Here is a 19,081-nt window from a genome sequence, read left to right on the forward strand (position 1 = left end):
ATCTCAGCCCTATGATAATTTGATTTTCAAATAGATTTTAGTGAGCTCTAAAAGAGAAAACCATGCATGAGGTATAGAGTCATCAAAAATTACACAACTCATTCTTATTGCTTTCCTGCTCTATGTCCTGCCAGACCACGTGTAGCTCCAGTAGGAGAGCAAAGGAGTCAATACAATTTAAAACTTGGATAATTTTCTTGAAACTTGTGTACCTACAGACAAGGGTATTCTGTATTATTCTTTGATGTTTCTTAGTTGCACACAATGTGCTGACTTTAAACATCATTTAGAACACTGCTAGATGGTGAGGATTAAAAACAAACTGTCCTTAAGTAGGGGCATTTGTCTAGTTCTTCACTCACATAATTTTTCTTTTATATTATGAGAGTTCTTGTGTGGATTAGCTAAGCAATAAGATTTATTGGGCTTTGTTTAAGTTTTGAAAGAGAGGGCATCAAAACCCATCATAAAAATTTATTAATGATACAACCATGTAAAGTGTCTTACTACTCTGATGAGATTTGTACATTCACTTCACCTTTGAAGCCTTGAGTCAAGATCAAAGCATATCATGGCTAAAGCTTCAGTGCCTGGTAATGTTCAATTTAACCAAAGAGAGACACTCAAATACTGCTCCTGAAAATCTTATCATGCACTTACCAATTCTCAGAGTTTCAAATATGTCAAATAAGTGATAAAATCAGAAAGTTCCCAACTGGAATTATCATAATTGTACTTTTCACAGAGATGTAAAAAAACTTTGGAAAGAACTAGCAAGAGAAATATATATGTAAACCTGTTGAATGCTTCACAAGAGTGTAAACAAAAAATATTTTTTGTCATGTTAATTGTGCTGACTATTCAATTTGCACTTTCCACTGAGAATGTACTCTGCATAGAGTTCCATATAATGAAACATTCCTCCACAAGGGTATGAAAGAAAGGAGAAAAAAACCCACAATGAAACTCAAATCCAGATGCAACATCAGTTTAATGATAAAAAGTCAAGTAGTATTCTGCAAATAAAAAGGAATATGCATATTTATGTAAGGGAAATAAGCCATTTAAAACATTCCAACTGAAAGACAGCAAGCAAGACTCAGTTTTTCCTTAATTCCACAATAAAAGCACACCACTGATCGTTTAAAAGAATACCATTATACCAAGTCAATGTGAAACACAAAAATCACAGATGAAAGGCAAGTTATTAAAACCAAGACTATCAAGAATAAGACATATGTTGGCCATGTTTCCAGACAGCAATTGCTTCCCTCCCTCCTTTGCAGGAGGGCACAAGGCTGCTCAACCCATCTGGAAACCCGGGCCAGCAGCTCCGTCCTCAGTCTGGCACCTGGCTCTGGGCTTCCTGGTTGATGCACTCACTGGACGTCCATCCCGACTTTAGCAGGGCAGGCACCTTCTGCCACAGTAGCGGCCACCAAGGCCAGAGAGGCCATAGCCCCCGGAGGAGATGGGCACTCCCTCCTCACTCAGGATGCTGCCAACAGCAGCAGATGCTGAGGATCCCACAGCGGTGTTCTGGGGGAAGGAGCTGAGGATGGGTCCGGGCAGGGTCACCACCACGGGAGAGGGCTGGATCACCACGCGGGAGTCCTGGCACTGCCTGACACAGGGCTCGTTGCAGCTGTTGGCCAGCGGGGTTGGGCCACAGGGACGGCACAGATCGTAGCAGGACATGGCTGTGGGATGAAGGTGCACCTGGGAGAGAGAGCAGGGAAAGCACAGGCAGCACGTGAGATGCAGCCTGACAGACTGCTCGGCAAGAGAAAAGGCACAGGCAGGGGAGCAGGGCTAGCCTGCGTTGGGAGGAAGAGAGATTGAAGAGCCCCAGTCACAAAGATAGGACAGCAAAATCAGACAAGACCTTCCCCCACCTCTCATATTGGTGGCAAGGAAAACAGAGATGAGGGAGTAGCATCAAGGAGCAAGGTTCCCAGAAGAAGTGACAATAAGAAAAAGACTTAGGGAAAGAGAGAGTGTGGCAAAGGCAGTTGCAGCTCACCTTGTTCACCAAGGAGGAGAAGGCAAGAGAAGTGGATGAGGGAGCCTGCAGTTGGACTGGCTTTTATACCGGTCCTGACCGCCCCAGGCCCAGAGGCACCCTTTGTGCATGTAAATGTGTTTACCAACAAGCTCATCTTGCATGCAAAGCATCTCCATTAAAGAAATGGGGACACAGCTTACGTTCCCTGCAACGCTGCCTTTTCATTTCCCTGTTCATGACGTGCCCGTTCAGCCACACAGGCTCCTTTCAAGTGACAGTATTAGAGGCCAAAACCTTTGAGGGAAAAGTAAAAGATAAATGATCCCAAAGCACAGTACCTGAGCAAGGAAAATGCAGAGACACGAGCCAGGCACAGTCCAGAGTCCAGCTCAAGCAGCAAGTTGATGGCAATGAAGCAAGACTGACATCAAGCAGAGCAGTCAGCCCTCAGGTCAGGAGAAGGTCCAGTCTTGGTAGCCTGGGTCAGCAGAGCCCACTCATCACTGACCAGAGCCATAATGACCAGACAGACCCAAGGAGAGCCTGGGCATCCAGCGGGAAAGAAAGGGTCTAAATCAAGGGGCACACAGTCAGGCAGAATCAACTCTGCAAAACAACAGGAGACTGACATTGCCACCACCAAGCTGAAGAAAGGGCTAAGGCCTCAGGACAGAGCTTAAATAGGGCCCTGGGTCAAAGGGAAGGGGGAGGTGGGAGAGACCCCAGGTGAGGCTCATCGGGGCCTTTGGGCCTCTTGTTACTACACTCAGGCCACTGATGTGCAAGAAGAAGAAATCTCCTGTGCACCTGGGACACAGGTCACCAGCTCCATCTATCTTAGCAGCTGCCCATCAGGGAAGACAGGGCTTTGGCTACAGGGAAAGGTGCTGCAGGGCTTCCCAGAGCGTATGGGTCAGCACAAGAGGTGCCTCTCACTCACTCTGCCTGAAGAACCACTGGCGGTCATGGGGCAAAACATCACCTGTGGAGGACTAGAGCATGTGGGAGGAAGGGATAGGCAGCTCGACCATCACCATCTCATCACTGACTACATGTCAACTCCGTGCACAAGCAAGGTTAGCTCTCTCCCTGATGTCAGTGGTCTTGCAGTTCAGCATAGGAAAAGGGAAAGGCACAATGGCTGCATGCTGGAGGGTTTCTCTATGTCCTTCCTCTGGTGTGCAGAGAACAGAGTGACTTACTAAATGCTTTTCATTCAGTGTCCTGGCCCACATGTCATGCAAACGCCCAAGCAGTGACTGTGCAGCTCTCCCAACACTGCTGAGTACTTCAAAAAGGGGCACTAGGTGATGTTCTGTGGGAAGAAGTGAAGGGTTACAACTGCTTGGGCATGTGACACATGTCTTGGTGCCGTGGAAAGCATTGCAGGGGTTTGCTGAGACAGACCACAAGTCTGGTGTTCAGGACGAATGTATGTGGTGGGCACTGGGAAAGCTATATCGCAGGTAAAGAACAGTGCCGTCCAAGTGACCATATCAGTGGGACAGCCACTCCCGATGCCCCCAGAATGATGCAGGTGCACAACATGGGTTCAACCACACCTTTCCCCAGTATAGCATTTCCCCCTGGACAGCTTGGCTGGGCATCCCAGGAGGGAAGGAACACGAGGAGACATCAAAAGCTACAATGCAGCATAAACTTTAATAAGTCTAGAGAGAGAAACAAAGCAGTGCCTGGTGGAAGGGACCCGGTCCAGGCTGCTACAAGGGCAGCTGGCAGTCAAGCACCCCTTCACAGCAAGGGCACACACGTCTTCCTCCCACACACATGGGGAGACGGTGAGGAGCAGGGCCCCTCTCAGCTTGCTTCAGGATGACCCCATGGCACAGGACAGCAGGAGACAACAGGGACTCGTCATGCGGAGAAGAAAGCAGGAGGAGAAGGCGACATCAGCTGGCGATGTTTCCAGGCAGCACAGGCTGGCAGCTTGCTTCCCTCCCTCCTTTGCAGGAAGGCACAAGGCTGCTCAACCCGTCTGGAAACCCGGGCCAGTAGCTCCATCCTCAGTCCGGCACCTGGCTCTGGGCTTCCTGGTCGATGCACTCACTAGACGTCCATCCCGGCTTTAGCAGGGCAGGCACCTTCTGCCACAGTAGCGGCCACCAAGGCCAGAGAGGCCAGAGAGGCCATAGCCCCCGGAGGAGATGGGCACTCCCTCAGCACTCAGGATGCTGCCGACAGCAGCGGAGGTGGTGGATCCCACAGCGGTGTTCTGGGGGAAGGAGCTGAGGATGGGTCCGGGCAGGGTCACCACCACGGGAGAGGGCTGGATCACCACGCGGGAGTCCTGGCACTGCCTGACACAGGGCTCGTTGCAGCTGTTGGCCAGCGGGGTTGGGCCACAGGGACGGCACAGATCGTAGCAGGACATGGCTGTGGGATGAAGGTGCACCTGGGAGAGAGGGCAGGGAAAGCACAGGCAGCACATGAGGTGCAGCCTGACAGACTGCTCGGCAAGAGAAAAGGCACAGGCAGGGGAGCATGGATTCCTTCTGTAGGGAGGAAGAGAGATGAAAGAGCCCTGGTCCCCAGGAGAACCCTGAAAAGAAAGCCCAACACCTTCTCCCACCTCCCATGTTGGTGGCAAGGCGCTGAGACTCAGGAACAGAACCAAAGAGCAAAGGTCTTGGTAAAAGCTACAACGAGGCCATAGGACAAAGAGGAGAACAAGGGAAAGAGAAGAGTGAGGCAGAGGCAGTTGCAGCTCACCTTGTTCACCAAGGAGGAGAAGGCAAGAGAAGTGGATGAGGGAGCCTGCAGTTGGACTGGCTTTTATACTGGTCCCGACCGCCCCAGGCCCAGAGGCACCCTTTGCGCATGTAAATGTGTTTACCAACAAGCTCATCTTGCACGCAAAGCATCTCCATTAAAGAAATGGGGACACAGCTTACGTTCCCTGCAACGCTGCCTTTTCATTTCCCTGTTCATGATGTGCCCGTTCAGCCACACAGGCTCCTTTCAAGTGACAGTATTAGAGGCCAAAACGTTTCCAGAGGAAGGGGCACGTCAGCACTGGCAGATGATGCAGCCAGTGATGAGGAGTGTCCCAGCTCGCCAGGGGATGCCAGCCCCTTGCCCCCCAGGGCCTCACTTTAAAGTGTTTCCTGATGGATGGGGCAGGTCTCCTCATGACCCTGAGGCTCCAGACTGGACATCCACATGCAAGGGTCAGCACCATCAGTCGCGCGCTCTCATGCTGTGCTCACTCACTCTGTGTGAGGCATCGCCTTTCTAGTCCAAGCACCTCCACTCTTGGCCTTTAGACTCTCCGAGATTGGGCTTTGCTCTCAGCAGAGGTTTGCCTGCTTCTTTTGCCATCTTCCTTCTCTCCTGCATCCCTTCCCACCTTCAGCAGCAGACTGCCAGTGGTTAACAATGAAGGCTCTTCCCCTCCCAACACTCTTTGCTGGACACCTCTGGTAACGTTGGAGGCACCCCAGTGAACAAGGCACAGGATGGACAATTGACACACGTCCTTCCTTCTGCCTGTGTCTTTGCCACAACTTCTGCTCTGGCCCTCCAAACCGCTGGCACACCGGGCATGACCAAACCCTTGGCAGGATTTCCACACCACAAACAACCCTGCTCAGCAGCAAGCAGGGTGCACGAGTCTTTGCAAAGACAGTTGGAGGAGCATGGCACAAGACATGCCTCCTACTCGACCTGAAACACAACCACATCAGCAGGACCAAAGTCCTGCCGGCGTGGGAAGGAGGGACTGAGAACACAACTGGCAGGGCACCAATCCCTCAGTCTCCCCAGCTTGGAGCCTGATTGGAGGGACAAAATGGTCATTGCTTGGGACCTCTCCAGACACAGCCTGCACAGCAGCTGAAGTGGGGTTTCTGGAGGATTTGTTGTGCATCTGCTCCAGAGCCACTTCCTTTCAGGACACAGTGACATACACAGGACTCGATAACACCTAATGCTACAGACCACTAGACTGCTCCGCTGGGGGCAAAGATGTTTTTCCTGCTCCCTTCTAGCCCTTCAGAGAGTTTCCAGAATGGCTCACAAACACTACACACCACTTTCACATGAGGGTGAATGAGCTCTGTGTATCCCTTCCTTGCCCTTACCCAATTTACACAAACATTCTCAACCCATCCCCATTGTGTCAAAATCAGGCAGATGATTCACACCTCATTTTACACTGTTGACCTCACTGCCACATGTCTCTTCAACTCCTTTATGACTCCTCCCAGCTCCAGGGTTTGGAAGAACTTCCTTGAGCAGGGAAGGGAAAGAACTCATTGCGCGTGGTAACTTGGAATCAGAGCCTTGTCAGGTGGGTGTTAGCCGGCACAGAAGTCCTCCAGCAGGTCAGTGGCTTGCTGCATAATTTGGAAGCCAGCATATAATCTCTTGTTGCTCACATGCCCCTTGGGGAGCTCCTGGACACCCTTTCCATTCTCAGACAATACCACGCACCCCACCACCTCTACATGCCTCTTCCACTGACCATAGGCCTTGAGGGCACTCAGTTCCGCCAGGCACAGGGGAGGTCCAACATTGGCCCTTACCCACCCAGCCCTTTCCCCTCCAGGGTATCCCAGGTCCCCCTGGATAGCTTGGCTGGACATCCAGGAGGGAAAAAACACGAGGAGACATCAAAAGCTACAATGCAGCATAAACTTTAATAAGTCTACAGAGAGAAACAAAGCAGTGCCTGGTGGAAGGGACCCGGTCCAGGCTGCTACAAGGGCAGCTGGCAGTCAGGCACCCCGTCACAGCAAGGGCACACGCATCTTCCTCCCACACACATGCGGAGACGGTGAGGAGCAGGGCCCCTCTCAGCTTGCTCCAGGATGAACCCATGGCACAGGACAGCAGGAGACAACAGGGACTCGTCATGCGGAGAAGAAAGCAGGAGGAGAAGGCGACATCAGCTGGCGATGTTTCCAGGCAGCACAGGCTGGCAGCTTGCTTCCCTCCCTCCTTTGCAGGAGGGCACAAAGCTGCTCAACCCATCTGGAAACCCGGGCCAGCAGCTCCGTCCTCAGTCCGGCACCTGGCTCTGGGCTTCCTGGTCGATGCACTCACTGGACGTCCATCCCGGCTTTAGCAGGGCAGGCACCTTCTGCCACAGTAGCGGCCACCAAGGCCAGAGAGGCCATAGCCCCCGGAGGAGATGGGCACTCCCTCCTCACTCAGGATGCTGCCAACAGCAGCGGAGGTGGTGGATCCCACAGCGGTGTTCTGGGGGAAGGAGCTGAGGATGGGTCCGGGCAGGGTCACCACCACGGGAGAGGGCTGGATCACCACGCGGGAGTCCTGGCACTGCCTGACACAGGGCTCGTTGCAGCTGTTGGCCAGCGGGGTTGGGCCACAGGGACGGCACAGATCGTAGCAGGACATGGCTGTGGGATGAAGGTGCACCTGGGAGAGAGGGCAGGGAAAGCACAGGCAGCACGTGAGGCGCAGCCTGACAGACTGCTCGGCAAGAGAAAAGGCACAGGCAGGGGAGTAGGGCTAGGTTGTGTCAGGAGGAAAGAGCCTTAGGAGCTCCTGTCCCCAAGGTTCCTCTGCAAAGAAAGCCCAAGACATTCCTCCACCTCCCCCAGTGCAGAACAAGGACAACTGAGATGATGGGAGAAGCAAGGCGAAGGCTCTCAGCAAATGCCGAGAAGAAGTTTCAGTCAAGTTGCCAAGAGAAAGGGGAGAGCAAGAGAAAGAGAAGAGCGAGCTAAAAGTGGTTGCAGCTCACCTTGTTCACCAAGGAGGAGAAGGCAAGAGAAGTGGATGAGGGAGCCTGCAGTTGGACTGGCTTTTATACCGGTCCCGACCGCCCCAGGCCCAGAGGCACCCTTTGCGCATGTAAACGTGTTTACCAACAAGCTCATCTTGCATGCAAAGCATCTCCATTAAAGAAATGGGGACACAGCTTACGTTCCCTGCAACGCTGCCTTTTCATTTCCCTGTTCATGACGTGCCCGTTCAGCCACACAGGCTCCTTTCAAGTGACAGTATTAGAGGCCAAAACGTTTCCAGGGGAAATGACACAGAAGTGAAGGAAGATGAAGGCAAAGAGAAGGAGACGGCACACCTCACCAGGTGAGGCCAGCCTCTCACCCTCCCAGGGCTTGTTTTGAGGTTTCGTCCTAACTTATGGGGCCTCATTTCCTCCCAAACCTACCATTAAAGGCCAAACTTCCAACAAGGTTCCTGTGTGAGGACCAGCCACACACTCAGCTTTCCCTACCGACCAGCTCAGGCTGTCTCAGGCACCAGTTTTCCAAGCATGTCAGCTCTGCCCTTGGGCTTTAGCCCTTTTGTGATATTGAGCATTGCTCTGCTGAGAAATAAGCCTGGCTCTTTTCCCTCTCCCCTCTATCAGCAGCATCTAGAGGTCCCGAGTCACCAGCACAGGCAAGTTTCAGAAAGGAGGACATTGCCCTTCCACAACCAAGTATTTCTCCACCAATCCTGTTAAACTGGGGCGGCCCCCCACAAAACAAAGGCACATGCTGGGCACCAAAAGTATCTCTTTTCCACCTTCCCATGGTCCATGCCTCAACTTCTGCTTTGCCTCTTCATACTGACAGGATGGCACACACATTCCCAAACACTCAGCAAGACTTCCAAGAAGCGTATAACCCTCCCCAGAAGCAAGTGAGGCCTGGCAGTGCCAGCAAGGACAGCCTGGAGATTTCAGCAGGTGTCAGGATCTCCCCAGGGATGCGTTCCAAAGGAAGGATTCAATGCTCTGCGCTGCATTTGCTGGGGCAGAAGAGGAGCCGAACATCCCCAGGAGGAATGACAGCCCAGCTTGTGGCACCAGCCACACCTCTGACACACCAACCAGGTCCTCATTGCAAAGGGTGGACAAAACCACTTCCCCAGTTAGGTTGGGACTCCAGCAGAGGCAGGCAACTCTCTAATCACAGAGACCCAGGCCAAATTCCTCATTCAGGAAGGTGAAGAGAGCTTAAAAGGTGCCCTGTGTTAACTGATGATGACAGTAAAGGTCCACCCAAAGAGAAATACTATCAGGACTCAGCGAGAGCCATCTGATCCCTGCAGGATGGGAGCCAGGAGATGAGCAAGATTACAAGGCCAGGAGAGCAGCAGCCTCACTACCCATAGCCTCATTACACAGTACCTGAGCAGGGAAAATGCAGAGACACGAGCCAGGCACAGTCCAGAGTCCAGTTCAAGCAGCAAGTTGATGGCAATGAAGCAAGACTGACATCAAGCAGGGCAGTCAGCCCTCAGGTCAGGAGAAGGTCCAGTCTTGGTAGCCTGGGTCAGCAGAGCCCACTCATCACTGACCAGAGCCATAATGACCAGACAGACCCAAGGAGAGCCTGGGCATCCAGCGGGAAAGTAGGGGTCTAGATCAAGGGGCACACAGTCAGGCAGAATCAACTCTGCAAAACAACAGGAGACTGACATTGCCACCACCAAGCTGAAGAAAGGGCTAAGGCCTCAGGACAGAGCTTAAATAGGGCCCTGGGTCAAAGGGAAGGGGGAGGTGGGAGAGACCCCAGGTGAGGCTCATCGGGGCCTTTGGGCCTCTTGTTACTACACTCAGGCCACTGATGTGCAAGAAGAAGAAATCTCCTGTGCACCTGGGACACAGGACTCCAGCTCCATCTATCTCAGCAATGGGGCAAAGGACTTGTTCCTGCAAGACAGGAAGCTCACATTCACATTATAATGGCAAAAGCTATCTTTTCTTCAAAGGGTCATTTCAATCGCATCCCTACCCCAGAAAATCCACAGGTAGAGTCTCCTACCTGACCTGGATGCTCCCACAGTCTGTGCCTATGGCGAGGGTCAGCCCAAAGGCTCCAGTGCCCTCCTGCACCCTGCTCGCTCTGATCACGTGCTGCAGATGCTGCCCACCCCGCCGGGTGCGATTGTTTCACCCCACCTGGCTTCCACTGTCCGCTCGGCACGGCTCATGGGTGTTGATGGGGAGTGCATTTGCTGAGGGCATCGCGCAGAGCAGGGCACAGGGGGTTTGCTGACAGCAGCTGCCCATCAGGGAAGACAGGGCTTTGGCTACGGGCAAAGGCGCTGCAGGGCTTCCCAGAGCTTGTGGGTCAGCACAAGAGGTACCTCTCACTCACTCTGCCTGAAGCACCACTGGCGGTCATGGGGCAAAACATCACCTGTGGAGGACTAGAGCATGTGGGAGGAAGGGATAGGCAGCTTGGCCTCTCCTACATCTCCCATGCAAGAGCAATCACCACATCCCAGTGGAATTAACCACAGCAGCTACGTGTCAGTTCCACACATGAGGAAGTTTACTTCCCTCCATCATGTCAGTTGTCTTGCAGTCCAAGACAGAAGGGCAGGAAAACACAGTGGCTGCATCCTGAGGATTTTCTTTCATCTCTCCCTCTGACATGCAGATCAGAAAGTGACTTGACTAATGACCTCAATCCAGTATCATGGGCAATAAGTCATGTAAACTCTCACGCCATGACTATGCATCTGTGACAACATTGATGAGTGCTGCTGGGGGGCACCGAGATATTGTCTAGGAGCAGAGATTAATGGGTACTATTCCATATGCATTTCTCATATACCGAACACTTCCTGAAGCCAGGGAAAGCATTGCAAGGATTTGCTGCAAGGAACTAACAGGCTGGCCTTCAGGGATGTGGAGGGCATTGGATGGCTATGTCACATTTAAAGGGCAATTTCCTTCAGGTGACCATTTCAGTGGGACACCCCTCATCCCAGTCATCCAAGAAGGACACAGGCCCACCAGATCCCTTCAGCCACAAATTTACCCTGTAAAGCATCCCATTTCTCCCTGGACAGCTTGGCTGGGCATCCCAGGAGGGAAGGAACACGAGGAGACATCAAAAGCTACAATGCAGCATAAACTTTAATAAGTCTACAGAGAGAAACAAAGCAGTGCGTGGTGGAAGGGACCCGGTCCGGGCTGCTACAAGGGCAGCTGACAGTCAGGCACCCCGTCACAGCAAGGGCACACGCATCTTCCTCCCACACACATGCGGAGACGGTGAGGAGCAGGGCCCCTCTCAGCTTGCTTCAGGATGAACCCATGGCACAGGACAGCAGGAGACAACAGGGACTCGTCATGCGGAGAAGAAAGCAGGAGGAGAAGGCAACATCAGCTGGCGATGTTTCCAGGCAGCACAGGCTGGCAGCTTGCTTCCCTCCCTCCTTTGCAGGAAGGCACAAGGCTGCTCAACCCATCTGGAAACCCGGGCCAGCAGCTCCGTCCTCAGTCCGGCACCTGGCTCTGGGCTTCCTGGTCGATGCACTCACTGGACGTCCATCCCGGCTTTAGCAGGGCAGGCACCTTCTGCCACAGTAGCGGCCACCAAGGCCAGAGAGGCCATAGCCCCCGGAGGAGATGGGCACTCCCTCCTCACTCAGGATGCTGCCAACAGCAGCGGAGGTGGTGGATCCCACAGCGGTGTTCTGGGGGAAGGAGCTGAGGATGGGTCCGGGCAGGGTCACCACCACGGGAGAGGGCTGGATCACCACGCGGGAGTCCTGGCACTGCCTGACACAGGGCTCGTTGCAGCTGTTGGCCAGCGGGGTTGGGCCACAGGGACGGCACAGATCGTAGCAGGACATGGCTGTGGGATGAAGGTGCACCTGGGAGAGAGGGCAGGGAAAGCACAGGCAGCACATGAGGTGCAGCCTGACAGACTGCTCGGCAAGAGAAAAGGCACAGGCAGGGGAGCATGGATTCCTTCTGTAGGGAGGAAGAGAGATGAAAGAGCCCTGGTCCCCAGGAGAACCCTGAAAAGAAAGCCCAACACCTTCTCCCACCTCCCATGTTGGTGGCAAGGTGCCGAGACTCAGGAACACAACGAAAGAGCAAAAGTCTTAGTAAAAGCTACAACGAGGCCATAGGACAAAGAGGAGAACAAGGGGAAGAGAAGAGCGAGGTAAAAGTGGTTGCAGCTCACCTTGTTCACCTAGGAGGAGAAGGCAAGAGAAGTGGATGAGAGAGCCTGGAGCTGGACTGGCTTTTATACCGGTCCCGACCGTCCCAGGCCCAGAGGCATCCTTTGCACGTGTAATGTGTTTACCAGCAAGCACATCTTGCATGCAAAGCATCTCCATTAAAGAAATGGGGACACAGCTTACGTTCCCTGCAACGCTGCCTTTTCATTTCCCTGTTCATGATGTGCCCGTTCAGCCACACAGGCTCCTTTCAAGTGACAGTATTAGAGGCCAAAACGTTTCCAGAGGAAGGGGCACGTCAGCACTGGCAGATGATGCAGCCAGTGATGAGGAGTGTCCCAGCTCGCCAGGGGATGCCAGCCCCTTGCCCCCCAGGGCCTCACTTTAAAGTGTTTCCTGATGGATGGGGCAGGTCTCCTCATGACCCTGAGGCTCCAGACTGGACATCCACATGCAAGGGTCGGCACCATCAGTCGCGCGCTCTCATGCTGTGCTCGCTCACTCTGTGTGAGGCATCGCCTTTCTAGTCCGGGCACCTCCACTCTTGGCCTTTAGACTCTCCGAGATTGGGCTTTGCTCTCAGCAGAAGTTTGCCTGCTTCTTTTGCCATCTTCCTTCTCTCCTGCATCCCTTCCCACCTTCAGCAGCAGACTGCCAGTGGTTAACAATGAAGGCTCTTCCCCTCCCAACACTCTTTGCTGGACACCTCTGGTAACGTTGGCGGCACCCCAGTGAACAAGGCACAGGATGGACAATTGACACACGTCCTTCCTTCTGCCTGTGTCTTTGCCACAACTTCTGCTCTGGCCCTCCAAACCGCTGGCACACCGGGCATGACCAAACCCTTGGCAGGATTTCCACACCACAAACAACCCTGCTCAGCAGCAAGCAGGGTGCACGAGTCTTTGCAAGGACAGTCGGAGGAGCACAGCACAAGACATGCCTCCTACTCAACCTGAAACACAACCACAGCAGCAGGACCAAAGTCCTGCCGGCGTGGGAAGGAGGGACTGAGAACACCCTCGACTTCCACAGGGCAGACTTTGGCCTGTTCGTGTCACTGGTTGAGAGAGTCCCTTGGGACACAGTCATGAAAGACGAGGGGGTCCAGGAAGGCTGGACAGTCTTCAAGAAGGAAATCTTAAAGACGCCGGAGCAGGCAGTCCCCATGTGCCGTAAGAAGAGCTGGCGGAGAAGGCGACCGGCCTGGCTGAACAGGGAAATTTTGCTGGGAGTCAGGGAAAAGAGGAGAGTTTATCACCTCTGGAAGAAGGGGCAGGCAACTCACAAAGTGTTCAAGGATCTTGTTAGGTCAAGCAGGGACAAAATTAGAAAGGCAAAAGCCCAGCTAGAGCTCTCTCTGGCCACAGTCATAAAGGACAACAAAAAATGTTTTTACACATATATTAAAAACAAACAGAGAGGCAAGGAGAATCTCCATCCCCTACTGGATATGGCGGGGAACATTGTCTCCAAGGACGAGGACAAGGCTGAGCTACTTAATGCCTTCTTTGCCTCAGTCTTTAATAGCCAGTCCAGGTATCCGCAGGGTATTCAGCCCCCTGAGCTTGAAGATGGGGATGGAAAGCACAATAACCCCCCCATAATCCTGGAGGAAGCAGTTAAGGACATGCTAAAGCAACTGGACACCCACAAGTCTATGGGGCCTGATGGGATCCACCCGAGAGTACTGAGAGAGCTGGCGAAGGAGCTTGCCAAGCCACTCTCCATCATTTATCAGCAGTCCTGGTTAACAGGGGAGGTCCCAGAAGACTGGAGGCTTGCCAATGTGACTCCCATCTACAAGAAAGGCTGGAAGGAGGATCCTGGGAACTACAGGCCTGTCAGCCTGACCTCTGTACCGGGGAAGATCATGGAGCGGTTGGTCTTGAGAGTGCTCACAGGGCATCTGCAGGACAACCAAGGGATCAGGCCCAGCCAGCACGGGTTCATGAAAGGCAGGTCCTGCTTGACCAACTTGATCTCCTTCTATGACCAGGTGACCCGCCTAGTGGATGAGGTAAAGGCTGTGGATGTTGTCTACCTGGACTTTAGTAAAGCCTTTGACAGCGTCTCCCACAGCATTCTCCTGGAGAAACTGGCGGACTGTGGCTTAGACGGGTTTACTCTTCGCTGGGTGAGGAACTGGCTGGATGGCCGAGCCCAGAGAGTTATGGTGAATGGCATTAAATCTGGCTGGCGGCCGGTCACGAGTGGTGTTCCCCAGGGCTTGGTTCTGGGGCCAGTCTTGTTCAATATCTTTATAGATGATCTAGATGAGGGGATCAAGTGCTCCCTCAGTAAGTTTGCAGGTGACACCAAGTTGGGTGGGAGTGTTGATCTGCTGGAGGGTAGGAGGGCTCTGCAGAGGGATCTGGACAGGCTGGATCGATGGGCAGAGGTCAACTCTATGAGGTTTAATAAGGCGAAGTGCAGGGTCCTGCACTTCAGCCACAACAACCCCATGCAACGCTACAGGCTTGGGGAGGAGTGGCTGGAGAGCAGCCCGGCGGAAAGGGACCTGGGGGTGCTGGTTGACAGCCGGCTGAATATGAGCCGGCAGTGTGCCCAGGTGGCCAAGAAGGCCAACAGCGTCCTGGCCTGTATCAGGAATAGTGTGGCCAGCAGGAGCAGGGAAGTGATTGTGCCCCTGTACTCGGCACTGGTGAGGCCGCAGCTCGAATCCTGTGTTCAGCGTTGGGTCCCTCACTGCAAGAAGGATGTTGAGGTGCTGGAGCGTGTCCAGAGAAGGGCAACAAAGCTGGTGAGGAGTCTGGAGCACAAGTCTTATGAGGAGCGGCTGAGGGAACTGGGGTTGTTCAGTCTGGAGAAGAGGAGGCTGAGGGGAGACCTTATCACTCTCTACAAATACCTGAAAGTGGGTTGTGGCGACAAGGGCGCTGGTCTCTTCTCCCAAGTAACCAGCGATAGGATGACAGGAAATGGCCTCAAGTTGCACCAGGGGAGGTTTAGATTGGATAATAGGAAAAATTTCTTCACTGAGAGGGTGGTCAGGCATTGGAACAGGCTGCCCAGGGAGGTGGTGGAGTCGCCATCTCTGGAAGCGTTAAAGAAATTTGTGGATGTGGCACTTCAAGACATGGTTTAGGGAACATGGTGGTGCTGGATTAATGGTGGGACATGATGATCTTGAAGGTCCTTTCCAACCTTAGTGATTCTGTGAACACAACTGGCAGGGCACCAATCACTCAGTCACACGAGCTTGGGGCCTGATTGGAGGGAGAAAATGGTCACTGCTTCAGACCTCTCCAGACACAGCCTGCACAGCAGCTGAGTGGGGGTTCTGGAGGATTTGCTGCTCATCTGCTCCAGAGTCACTTCCCTTCCCAACATAGAGAGTTTTAGGATATGACACCAATGCTGCCCACCTCTTTAAGATGAGGGAAGATGAGCCCTGTTTGTCTATCCCCCTACCCAATTTACACAAATATTCTCAACCCAACCCCATTGTGCCAAAATCAGGCAGATGATTCACACCTCATTTTACACTGTTGGCCTCACTGCCACATGTCTCTTCAACTCCTTTATGACTCCTCCCAGCTCCAGGGTTTGGAAGAACTTCCTTGAGCAGGGAAGGGAAAGAACTCATTGCGCGTGGTAACTTGGAATCAGAGCCTTGTCAGGTGGGTGTTAGCCGGCACAGAAGTCCTCCAGCAGGTCAGTGGCTTGCTGCATAATTTGGAAGCCAGCATATAATCTCTTGTTGCTCACATGCCCCTTGGGGAGCTCCTGGACACCCTTTCCATTCTCAGACAATACCACGCACCCCACCACCTCTACATGCCTCTTCCACTGACCATAGGCCTTGAGGGCACTCAGTTCCGCCAGGCACAGGGGAGGTCCAACATTGGCCCTTACCCACCCAGCCCTTTCCCCTCCAGGGTATCCCAGGTCCCCCTGGATAGCTTGGCTGGACATCCAGGAGGGAAAAAACACGAGGAGACATCAAAAGCTACAATGCAGCATAAACTTTAATAAGTCTACAGAGAGAAACAAAGCAGTGCCTGGTGGAAGGGACCCGGTCCAGGCTGCTACAAGGGCAGCTGGCAGTCAGGCACCCCGTCACAGCAAGGGCACACGCATCTTCCTCCCACACACATGCGGAGACGGTGAGGAGCAGGGCCCCCCTCAGCTTGCTTCAGGATGAACCCATGGCACAGGACAGCAGGAGACAACAGGGACTCGTCATGCGGAGAAGAAAGCAGGAGGAGAAGGCGACATCAGCTGGCGATGTTTCCAGGCAGCACAGGCTGGCAGCTTGCTTCCCTCCCTCCTTTGCAGGAGGGCACAAAGCTGCTCAACCCATCTGGAAACCCGGGCCAGCAGCTCCGTCCTCAGTCCGGCACCTGGCTCTGGGCTTCCTGGTCGATGCACTCACTGGACGTCCATCCCGGCTTTAGCAGGGCAGGCACCTTCTGCCACAGTAGCGGCCACCAAGGCCAGAGAGGCCATAGCCCCCGGAGGAGATGGGCACTCCCTCCTCACTCAGGATGCTGCCAACAGCAGCGGAGGTGGTGGATCCCACAGCGGTGTTCTGGGGGAAGGAGCTGAGGATGGGTCCGGGCAGGGTCACCACCACGGGAGAGGGCTGGATCACCACGCGGGAGTCCTGGCACTGCCTGACACAGGGCTCGTTGCAGCTGTTGGCCAGCGGGGTTGGGCCACAGGGACGGCACAGATCGTAGCAGGACATGGCTGTGGGATGAAGGTGCACCTGGGAGAGAGGGCAGGGAAAGCACAGGCAGCACGTGAGGCGCAGCCTGACAGACTGCTCGGCAAGAGAAAAGGCACAGGCAGGGGAGCAGGGCTAGGTTGTGTCAGGAGGAAAGAGCCTTAGGAGCTCCTGTCCCCAAGGTTCCTCTGCAAAGAAAGCCCAAGACATTCCTCCACCTCCCCCAGTGCAGAACAAGGACAACTGAGATGATGGGAGAAGCAAGGCGAAGGCTCTCAGCAAATGCCGAGAAGAAGTTTCAGTCAAGTTGCCAAGAGAAAGGGGAGAGCAAGAGAAAGAGAAGAGCGAGCTAAAAGTGGTTGCAGCTCACCTTGTTCACCAAGGAGGAGAAGGCAAGAGAAGTGGATGAGGGAGCCTGCAGTTGGACTGGCTTTTATACCGGTCCCGACCGCCCCAGGCCCAGAGGCACCCTTTGCGCATGTAAACGTGTTTACCAACAAGCTCATCTTGAATGCAAAGCATCTCCATTAAAGAAATGGGGACACAGCTTACGTTCCCTGCAACGCTGCCTTTTCATTTCCCTGTTCATGACGTGCCCGTTCAGCCACACAGGCTCCTTTCAAGTGACAGTATTAGAGGCCAAAACGTTTCCAGGGGAAATGACACAGAAGTGAAGGAAGATGAAGGCAAAGAGAAGGAGACGGCACACCTCACCAGGTGAGGCCAGCCTCTCACCCTCCCAGGGCTTGTTTTGAGGTTTCGTCCTAACTTATGGGGCCTCATTTCCTCCCAAACCTACCATTAAAGGCCAAACTTCCAACAAGGTTCCTGTGTGAGGACCAGCCACACACTCAGCTTTCCCTACCGACCAGCTCAGGCTGTCTCAGGCACCAGTTTTCCAAGCATGTCAGCTCTGCCCTTGGGCTTTAGCCCTTTTGTGATATTGAGCATTGCTCTGCTGAGAAATAAGCCTGGCTCTTTTCCCTCTCCCCTCTATCAGCAGCATCTAGAGGTCCCGAGTCACCAGCACAGGCAAGTTTCAGAAAGGAGGACATTGCCCTTCCACAACCAAGTATTTCTCCACCAATCCTGTTAAACTGGGGCGGCCCCCCACAAAACAAAGGCACATGCTGGGCACCAAAAGTATCTCTTTTCCACCTTCCCATGGTCCATGCCTCAACTTCTGCTTTGCCTCTTCATACTGACAGGATGGCACACACATTCCCAAACACTCAGCAAGACTTCCAAGAAGCGTATAACCCTCCCCAGAAGCAAGTGAGGCCTGGCAGTGCCAGCAAGGACAGCCTGGAGATTTCAGCAGGTGTCAGGATCTCCCCAGGGATGCGTTCCAAAGGAAGGATTCAATGCTCTGCGCTGCATTTGCTGGGGCAGAAGAGGAGCCGAACATCCCCAGGAGGAATGACAGCCCAGCTTGTGGCACCAGCCACACCTCTGACACACCAACCAGGTCCTCATTGCAAAGGGTGGACAAAACCACTTCCCCAGTTAGGTTGGGACTCCAGCAGAGGCAGGCAACTCTCTAATCACAGAGACCCAGGCCAAATTCCTCATTCAGGAAGGTGAAGAGAGCTTAAAAGGTGCCCTGTGTTAACTGATGATGACAGTAAAGGTCCACCCAAAGAGAAATACTATCAGGACTCAGCGAGAGCCATCTGATCCCTGCAGGATGGGAGCCAGGAGATGAGCAAGATTACAAGGCCAGGAGAGCAGCAGCCTCACTACCCATAGCCTCATTACACAGTACCTGAGCAGGGAAAATGCAGAGACACGAGCCAGGCACAGTCCAGAGTCCAGTTCAAGCAGCAAGTTGATGGCAATGAAGCAAGACTGACATCAAGCAGGGCAGTCAGCCCTCAGGTCAGGAGAAGGTCCAGTCTTGGTAGCCTGGGTCAGCAGAGCCCACTCATCACTGACCAGAGCCATAATGACCAGACAGACCCAAGGAGAGCCTGGGCATCCAGCGGGAAAGTAGGGGTCTAGATCAAGGGGCACACAGTCAGGCAGAATCAACTCTGCAAAACAACAGGAGACTGACATTGCCACCACCAAGCTGAAGAAAGGGCTAAGGCCTCAGGACAGAGCTTAAATAGGGCCCTGGGTCAAAGGGAAGGGGGAGGTGGGAGAGACCCCAGGTGAGGCTCATCGGGGCCTTTGGGCCTCTTGTTACTACACTCAGGCCACTGATGTGCAAGAAGAAGAAATCTCCTGTGCACCTGGGACACAGGACTCCAGCTCCATCTATCTCAGCAATGGGGCAAAGGACTTGTTCCTGCAAGACAGGAAGCTCACATTCACATTATAATGGCAAAAGCTATCTTTTCTTCAAAGGGTCATTTCAATCGCATCCCTACCCCAGAAAATCCACAGGTAGAGTCTCCTACCTGACCTGGATGCTCCCACAGTCTGTGCCTATGGCGAGGGTCAGCCCAAAGGCTCCAGTG

General features: G+C 53.5%; 5 protein-coding genes across 5 annotated transcripts; all 5 read right to left on the reverse strand.

Moving 5' to 3' along the window:
• Positions 1-1,270: 1,270 nt before the first annotated feature.
• LOC309414365 (feather keratin 1-like) lies at positions 1,271-1,698 on the reverse strand (the record flags this gene model as incomplete). The annotated part of the gene is made up of 1 exon (XM_082011675.1): positions 1,271-1,698. The coding sequence occupies one exon, from the start codon at positions 1,696-1,698 to the stop codon at positions 1,402-1,404; it is 297 nt and encodes a 98-aa protein (XP_081867801.1). The 3' UTR covers positions 1,271-1,401.
• A 2,302-nt stretch (positions 1,699-4,000) lies between these two features.
• LOC309414345 (feather beta keratin-like) lies at positions 4,001-4,672 on the reverse strand. Its single transcript, XM_082011654.1, has one exon. The coding sequence runs from the start codon at positions 4,452-4,454 to the stop codon at positions 4,092-4,094; it is 363 nt and encodes a 120-aa protein (XP_081867780.1). The 5' UTR covers positions 4,455-4,672; the 3' UTR covers positions 4,001-4,091.
• A 2,415-nt stretch (positions 4,673-7,087) lies between these two features.
• LOC309414363 (feather beta keratin) lies at positions 7,088-7,504 on the reverse strand (the record flags this gene model as incomplete). Its single annotated transcript, XM_082011673.1, has 1 exon — positions 7,088-7,504. Exon 1 carries the CDS (start codon positions 7,382-7,384, stop codon positions 7,088-7,090), a length of 297 nt encoding a protein of 98 aa, XP_081867799.1. The 5' UTR covers positions 7,385-7,504.
• A 3,789-nt stretch (positions 7,505-11,293) lies between these two features.
• On the reverse strand, positions 11,294-11,772 carry LOC309414348 (feather beta keratin-like; the record flags this gene model as incomplete). Its single annotated transcript, XM_082011657.1, has 1 exon — positions 11,294-11,772. Exon 1 carries the CDS (start codon positions 11,645-11,647, stop codon positions 11,294-11,296), a length of 354 nt encoding a protein of 117 aa, XP_081867783.1. The 5' UTR covers positions 11,648-11,772.
• A 4,571-nt stretch (positions 11,773-16,343) lies between these two features.
• Positions 16,344-16,879, reverse strand: LOC309414364 (feather beta keratin; the record flags this gene model as incomplete). Its single annotated transcript, XM_082011674.1, has 1 exon — positions 16,344-16,879. The coding sequence occupies exon 1, from the start codon at positions 16,638-16,640 to the stop codon at positions 16,344-16,346; it is 297 nt and encodes a 98-aa protein (XP_081867800.1). The 5' UTR covers positions 16,641-16,879.
• Between the last annotated feature and the right edge of the window lie 2,202 nt (positions 16,880-19,081).

The sequence above is a fragment of the Phaethon aethereus genome, assembly GCF_964289735.1.
Source record: "Phaethon aethereus genome assembly, chromosome: 28".
NCBI lineage: Eukaryota > Metazoa > Chordata > Aves > Phaethontiformes > Phaethontidae > Phaethon > Phaethon aethereus.